The following is an 8422-nucleotide window of genomic DNA, read 5'->3' as shown; positions in this document are numbered from 1 at the left end:
TGTTTGGTTGCCAAAACGTGCACAAAAATATTCAAACAAACCACAGATACACCAAGTAATCAATTTAAACTCAGCATACATGTTGCAAAATGTAGTTTTACAAGTTGTGTCTATGAGTTGCATAAGTGTTTCTGCTGGTATCGGCTTGCAGCTGGCTCATGTACTTGTTTATATTTACATGGACGATGAACACGTGGAAGCGCCAACAAACTGTCCTCTGTGCCTCTTCATAAAGGTTATATGAAAAGTTACATCAGCTGTTTCTATTTTAATTAAACAGACATGAAGCCACCGAGCAAAGTATATTATATATAGTAATATCATGGTAATAATACAGTATGTTAAATAATGTTATAACAGCATCATTAATATTTTTCTTGTGCTCAACTACAGTGGTATAAACTGAATTCAAAATGTCATGTCAATAAGAGTGTCAGGAATATTTTTCATTTGATAATGTTTTCTCCAACAGAAGGTCAAACTATTCTTTTGAATATACTTTTAAATAAGTATCTAAAACAGATGAATAGATGTTCATCATTCGATAATAATAAGTAAAATTAAAAATATACATTTGCATTTTATTGCAATGATTCACCCTAATTTTAATAAAGACACTACAATGGTGGGTTGAGCCATATAGCGTTTGGTCCATATCACTGCATAAACAGTGATCACAGTATCTCACACATTTACAGGACAATTTATCGATATGCATAGATAAGTTTACACGAGACACCATCATAAGATGTATTTAATTTTCTCTATATCCATGTTTCCAACTTGTAATTTTCTTGAATATAAGCATCTGTGAATTTATTCATGATATTAATAATTTGTTTCATTCTTAAAACACATTTTATTTTTGATCACAAAACAATACACATGTCCAGACCTTGGTGACCCCATAGCTGGCAATAGGCCTAATACAGATGACCTGGTTATTGCAGAAACTCCTAAAAATATTAGAAATCACAGTATGATAACACACACAAAAAAGAATAATTTGATGTGAGGTATCCTTAAAAGCAAAGCAAACAAATCGATTGCACCAATAGGTTACAATGGACAGTTGCTCATAAATGCAATAAAATGTGTCAAATAAAATACAATACAATTTCATCAATTTTAATTATTAATAGAGCTATTGCATTAATTACTTTATTTGTGTAACATCTATACATCCTTTTTAAGACATTTGAATTTGTCAATTTTCTGACCTTCTGTTGGAGGAAACTTAAAAAAAAACTATATGAAAAGAAACTATTCATGACACTGTGATACAAATATTTGACAGAGCATTAACAAATGATGATATTTTAATGGGAAATTCAATTTGTGGGTCAAAAAAAGTATTAATGACTCAATTATAATGCCTATGACATTCATGTTTATTACAGATTTATGACAAGTTACTATATGTTGTCTTAGTGATGTCAAGTTGTAATGACAAAGACAGGTTGTGATTTAGCCTATTTATTTATGTCAAGTTGTCATGACAAACAATGACATAAATGAGCAAATGACACTTAATGACAGTTGTCATTGCATGCATACAATATTATTCAAAGGTTTCATGACAGTCTAATGAACACACCTTCAAGTAGAGTCTCACCCAAGGGTGACTTGAAACGTAATTTGGGTAGATCTGTTGGAGTGAGGTATGCTGGACCATGGCCTTCCAAGAATCTCTTTTAGAAAAACTTCACATGTCTTCATATGTCAGCATAACATGTTTATACATATGATGTTAGCTATTTTATTTATTTATTTATTAAAAAATGTGTTGAGATTCAATGTGAAACAGAACCGTATGTTTTATATGTGTTCTACATTTATTTCACATGATATTTTAACATGTGACACTCATGTGACATTCTTGTGATGATGGTGAAAGATATTTACATTATAGGCATTTACATATTGAATATATTTATATAATGGATATGCTAAAGCAAGATTTAGGTTTAGAAAAATAATAATAAAAAGAAATATTTACACCCCCCAAAGAGTTATAAACACTCCAAACTGAAACTCTACTGTAGCAAAGTGTACCTATTAAAGTGGACACTGAGTGTATACAGATAATAATAAATGTGTAGATTTATCATTTTAAGTAGTTTTACAATCCACATTAATTGTTTTATTATTTATATTTTCTATAATTATATTTTATTTATATTAATTTTAAGTATTAAAAAACAAAACAAAAACAATGTTCATTTCAGTTAAGAACAACACTGATTTTGATGTTGTCTTTACCCTCAAAGATCTATTCATCTGGTGGAAAAACATCTTTCAGTAATTAATAAGCAGTGAAGCAGCATACATATTTCACTATAATTTTGAAAATATATGTTGACAACTTATAATATTAACAACAAAAAACAAATCCTTTGCAAATTCATTACCACTTTAATGTTTAAGCAAATAAATAAATAAATGCTTAACTACATTTGTATTTTTTTCTTGATGATAAACGTCCCTTTACCTTTGACAAGCACTATACTGGTCTGGACATGTTTTAGCAAACACATGAGTGAGACGATTCTGCAACCAATATGACAAACATAACAAGTGACCACCTGCTATTTTGGAGGGGACAAAGAGACTTTCAGGGTAATATTGCTCAAGTTGATGTCGAATGCTTCCATGTGACTGTTTGTTTACAAATTCACATGCGCTAAAGTTGTGAAACACCCAGTCATGGGGGATGAGGGGCTTCTATGAAGTGGAAAGTCTGATGTCTGTCTTTCCCTGCCCATACAAACCCACCTGACTGACCTTTCTTCCAGAAACATACAGATGGATATTGATGGCAAACGTTAAAAAGAATACTGTTTCTGTATTTTGTGGTTCACAAGTGTTTTCTGTATATTTACTTATCAACTCTACAGTTTAATAAAGTGACTTTTATTGACATTTTAATAGTTTGAAATAATGTAATATTTAATAAATAGTGAATAAAGAAATAAGGCTGTAAAATAACAAATATTGTACTGGCAGTTTATAACAAGATTTTTGAACCATAATCTACAATACCAACCCAGACAATATACTACTTTAACCAATTAAAAATATTAATAAAAGTCACCTTTTCAAACTTTTCAATGGTAAAGGTTGCTGGAAGAAAGATCACAGTCCCATAATGCAATTCAAAAGCATAAATAAATGGGGGAAAATGTAATAAAAATATGAATGAGAAAATACGAAAAAGTGCAATTTTACAGATTTTATTTAACAGATTTACAGATATTTGACTAATTTACAGACATATACAGTGTAGGAAACACTAAATCGGAATCTTCAAAAGCTAAATAATAAATAATGTTGCAATTGACAGGGCATGTTGTTGTGCAGTCGGGGACGTTCTGGATGTCTGGATGTCTACATGCCATCAACTGTGCAATCACATGGCTCTTGTTTGGCCTGACTGTGTGATTCGCCTACACATTTCTCCCACAGATGGAGAGCTTAGAAAGGGAGGGGGTCCGTGTTGCTAAGTTTGGCATGTGACTTCTTTAGTGGCTTGTGTTGGAGGGCTGCATGTTTCTCCGAATCAAGCCTCACAAACAAGTGGTGGGAGCAATCCTGTCACAGCCACCTCACAGATCAAGTGTCACAGGCGGCGGGCTGCTATATAAGACCCAAGTGCGCTATGCGCCCCCAGATCAAATAAACCTCAGTAAAGGAAGAAGCAAGCAGAAAGAGGAAAAGCAGTGAAGGTTATAAGGACTCTACCTCAGCAATGGACATTCAAACGGGTCAAATAGTCCGGGCTCCGAGTCCCATGGAGAGCCTGGAGAAGCAGTTGAGCTGTCCCATCTGCCTGGACATGTTCACAAAGCCAGTTGTCATTCTCCCGTGCCAACACAATCTGTGCCGCAGCTGCGCCAGTGAACTCTACGACTCCAAAAACCCCTACCACTTCTCTGGAGGTATCTTCCGATGCCCTACTTGTCGCTTCGAGGTGGTTCTGGACCGCCATGGTGTCTATGGCCTGCAGAGGAACCTTCTGGTGGAGAACATCATTGACATCTACAAGCAGCAGTTGGAGAAAGGAAGCAATGCCCTTGAACCCCCTTTGAAATCCAAAGAAACAAAAGAGCCCATGTGTGATGTTCACGAAGATGAAAAGATCAACATCTACTGCGTAACCTGCCAGACACCCACTTGCTCCATGTGCAAGGTATTCGGTCAGCACAAAGACTGTGAAGTTTCCACTCTAAAAACTGTTTATGAGGTTCAGAAGTCTGAGCTTAAAAATTCAGTTGATCTACTAGGTGCCAGCAACAGCTGTCTGCAGGTGATGTTATCGCAGATGGAGGAAACCTGCAAAACAGTGGAAGAAAACAGCCAGGCACAGAAGCAGAAGTTGGGGGAGAAGTTTGACCATCTCTATGCCGTTCTAGAAGACCGTAAGACACATCTTCTGGAGCAAATCACCCAGGAACAGGATGAGAAGGTGGCTGTGATCAGATCTCTAGTCCAGCAGTACAATGAGCAGCTGCAGGCCAGCATTAAGCTGATGGACGAAGCCTCCCAAACCATGGACAACAACAATACAGCAGAGTTCCTCATCGCTGCTAAACAGCTCCTCACCCAAGCCAAAGATGCAACCAAGAACTCTCATCTACAGAGGCCAGAGCCCGGTTTTGAGAGTATGGACCACTTCACGATTGACACTGAAGATGTAGAGGCCGTACTTACAAAAATGGACTTTGTAGTTGGTGGTAATGATAATGATGATGATGAGGAGGAAGAAGAAGAAGAAGAAGAGGAGGAATAAGCAATGTGAAACTCTAGAAAAAAAAGACTTGACAGTATTGGTGAAAAGGACAATATTCTAGCTGATTTTGATAACTGTGAGGCAAGGGGCGTGCAATCTTTTTGCAACAAATTGCACCATTTGTACCATTTGTGTCTTTTCCACTTGAATTTTGTACTTTTTTAATAATATGAATGTTCATGTTGAATTGTTTTTTATATTTTAATAGAACGGTAGAACATGATGGTTTGTTTGCTAGATGAAAGATAGACATATAAGCTGTAGAATACAGCTTTGCCAACTTTAGAGTGTCATGTGAGACCCAAATGTTTAAATACTTGAAAATTGCACTTGCACTTGACTGTAATGCAATACTCATTTTCATTGGATAATTCAGTGGAAATAAAGGACTTACAAACGAAATACTTATTTTAATTTCTCACTTATTTGTAGAGATGTACACACCTTCACATGACCTTAAAAATTTCTTAACATTTGACTGCTTTCAACTGAGTGGCTATATCTGCATTCTCTCCTTGAGAGGCATTGAGCTACACAGTTGAAGTGGGTGGTTATTTTAGCCGGGTGAGAATGAGTGAAGCCACAGAACACCAGGAATAGACTCACAGTGTGCAGGCCTCATGTTTCCAACCCTGACAATTACAGCTGCTGGCAGGCATTTCTGACAAAGCTATGGGTTAGAGGTTAGTACTGATTCTGCCATCCGCTACGGACACAGTTGCTATTATTCTAAAACAAACCCTTACTGTGGAGATATACATTTATACAGTCAAGCACGAAATTATTCTTACAATAAAGAATAGAAGACTTAAAGTTACTTTTATTCAACTAGCAATTATTAATATATATATATATATATATATATATATATATATATATATATATATATATATATATATATATATATATATATATATATATATATATATATATATATATATATATATATATATATATTACTGAAAATGAGACAGGCTTCTTCCAAAACATAGCAAGACGATGTACATGATTATGGGAAAAATATAATAATCATAAAATAATAATAATAAAATAATAATAATCAGGATATCACAAAAGCTAAATAATATAATAATTACAACAATTTCAACACCATTAACAAACAAAAGCATAACTACTTGCTTCTCCACCTGTTTCAACACACACATCCACCAAGGTTGAAGACATTAAACTGTTTTGCAAATGGTTATTTAAATAACTGTAAGGTCAATATAGAAAGAGTTTACAAAACAATTGATTGATTGTTTCGGTTCCCTATTTGCCTAATAAAAAACAACAACACTTTTATTCTATTTATTTAACCCAAAAACACAATTATTCTAACAAATCTTGGGTCTTGGGTCTTTTAATAAAGTATGGCCCAGTAAAGTTTTTAGTAAAGTTTCTTCTGCTTAGACAGACAAACTGTAACTATGAACCCAGTGCCCTATGGGCAAGCACAAACATGCAATACAGTGTGGGGACTGGCCATTCAAATCCAGAGACAAATCTATACATTTAACTGTTTTAGAAGCCATATTTAAAAAAATAAAAACAACAAAATTTACAGCAAAAAAAATCCATTTAAAAGAAAAACTAAATTTTAAACCAAGGAATATAACAGCTGTTTATAGGTGACCTGTTGATTTAAAGGTATGTTGGCCTCAGCTGCCATGAATAGTATTGTGCATGTCTGTCATGTATATTTATCCGTTAAGTCTGAGGCTCAGCTTTCATGTTTTCTAATGGAGGCAGCGCGGGCACGAGATGAAGTGTGTGCATGTGCATGTCACGACCATCTTCTCAGCCCAATAACACAAATTTGAAATAATTTTTTTAAAATTTTGCCATAAAACCAACAGTAAGTCTTGTATATTTAAAAATCACCATAAGCCACAGAATTAATTTATTCTAAATCAGTTTAAAAGGGCTGTCTAAATCTATTTCTGGACAGCCACTGTCCATCAGCGTTCCATCCCTAATTAAACAAAACTGACTCAGCTAATCGACATTTGCATTTTCATTACACTGGAAAAAGGACACTTTGAATTAACTTACTGTACTGTAATTTGTTACAGCTATTTTTTTTTCTCAAAAACTTTGGTTCAAACTATAAAATTTTATTTAAATAAAAAGTTATTGTGGTCAAGAAAAAATGACATTCACATAAAGTAAAAATACTGTTTAATATAAAAACTATATACATAAATTAAAAAGGGTAGTTTTCTACTCTGAAATAAATAAATAAATATCGACATTTGCATTTTCATTACACTGGAAAAAGGACACTTTGAATTAACTTACTGTACTGTAATTTGTTACAGCTATTTTTTTTCTCAAAAACTTTGGTTCAAACTATAAAATTTAATTTAAATAAAAAGTTATTGTGGTCAAGAAAAAATGACATTCACATAAAGTAAAATACTGTTTAATATAAAAACTATATACATAAATTAAAAAGGGTAGTTTTCTACTCTGAAATAAATAAATATATATATATATATATATATATATATATATATATATATATATATATATATATATATATATACAGCTAAATTTATAAATTACCTTCAAATTATGGTTTGGGCTTGGCTGAAAATTAAACATTTATTTTAATATTAAACAAAAATGTTTTGCTTTAGGTAGGTTATAATCATAAATAATAATTTTCACCCTTTTTCAGTGTAGAAACTTTGAATCAACAGTGTTGAGTCTGGTAGGAGCAAAACTGTGCAGGAAGTTGACCCTTCATAAGCAAAAACGAACAATTTTGATCTAAAACATACCTTGACTTCAGCATAAAACAATGGTTCAAACTTTTCAGTATCCGCAGAACCAGAAAAGATCCAGTTGGTGCAACAGAAAAGTCACTAAAAGCTCAGCAATGTTTCCCTAAATAAAAGCAGGAGTTTCCCTAGCCAGGTCCCAATGCCAGGCCTGAACACACAAGCTAATTTTAGAGTAATGACTAACCCTGGCCATAGTCTAGACCCAACGCACTAAAGGGCACCATCCCATTCAGCCTCCTGACCTACTTGATGAATTATTAAAAATGTATTATTATTATTATTATTATTTGCCTGAAATACAGCTGTAGATAGGATCTTATCTGATGATCAGTAAGGCCACTGCTGAAGTATGGAATCAGTGTTCAGCTAATAAATAGCAGAATAGAAGTGCTGTGTCATTTTGCAGGCAGTGAGGCATGAAACAGTGTTGAGGTATTGCAGAGTGCACATCTAAGAGTGTGTTGTAAAACTATCCCAGATTCATTTTTAGCCACCACAGACATTGCCTGTAGATGGGCGTACAGTAAATAGAAACTCACTCTGTCACCTTACCTTCTGCCTCATGGGCTCTACTGTAAGACACAGCACCAGTTGCATACATGTAGAAATGCTCGTTATTTAGCAAAAATCCAAGAAGGCACATTGCAATAATAATGTTTGTGTTGATTTTAATTGATCATGACTGTTGACTAACTCTTTAAAAGATTTCTAAATTTGAGCAATGCATATGTGTGATTGTATAATTTGAGTAAATTTTGTGTTCGTTCCTACTCTGTTGCATCGGTTATTAAAAGGAATAACAATCTTTAAAACACTGATAGAAAAATGTGACCTCTGGAGGGAA

The 8422-nt window shown here is 33.8% G+C and overlaps 1 protein-coding gene across 1 annotated transcript; it reads left to right on the top strand.

Moving 5' to 3' along the window:
- Window positions 1-3650: 3650 nt before the first annotated feature.
- On the top strand, window positions 3651-5191 carry trim63a (tripartite motif containing 63a). The gene has a single exon (XM_056459708.1). It carries the CDS (start codon window positions 3749-3751, stop codon window positions 4787-4789), a length of 1041 nt encoding a protein of 346 aa, XP_056315683.1. The 5' UTR covers window positions 3651-3748; the 3' UTR covers window positions 4790-5191.
- Window positions 5192-8422: the final 3231 nt, after the last annotated feature.

The sequence above is a fragment of the Danio aesculapii genome, chromosome 6 (genome assembly GCF_903798145.1).
Source record: "Danio aesculapii chromosome 6, fDanAes4.1, whole genome shotgun sequence".
NCBI classification, from domain to species: domain Eukaryota; kingdom Metazoa; phylum Chordata; class Actinopteri; order Cypriniformes; family Danionidae; genus Danio; species Danio aesculapii.
The sequence above is the reverse complement of the archived record's forward strand: the minus strand, read 5'-3'. Positions and strand labels throughout refer to the sequence as shown.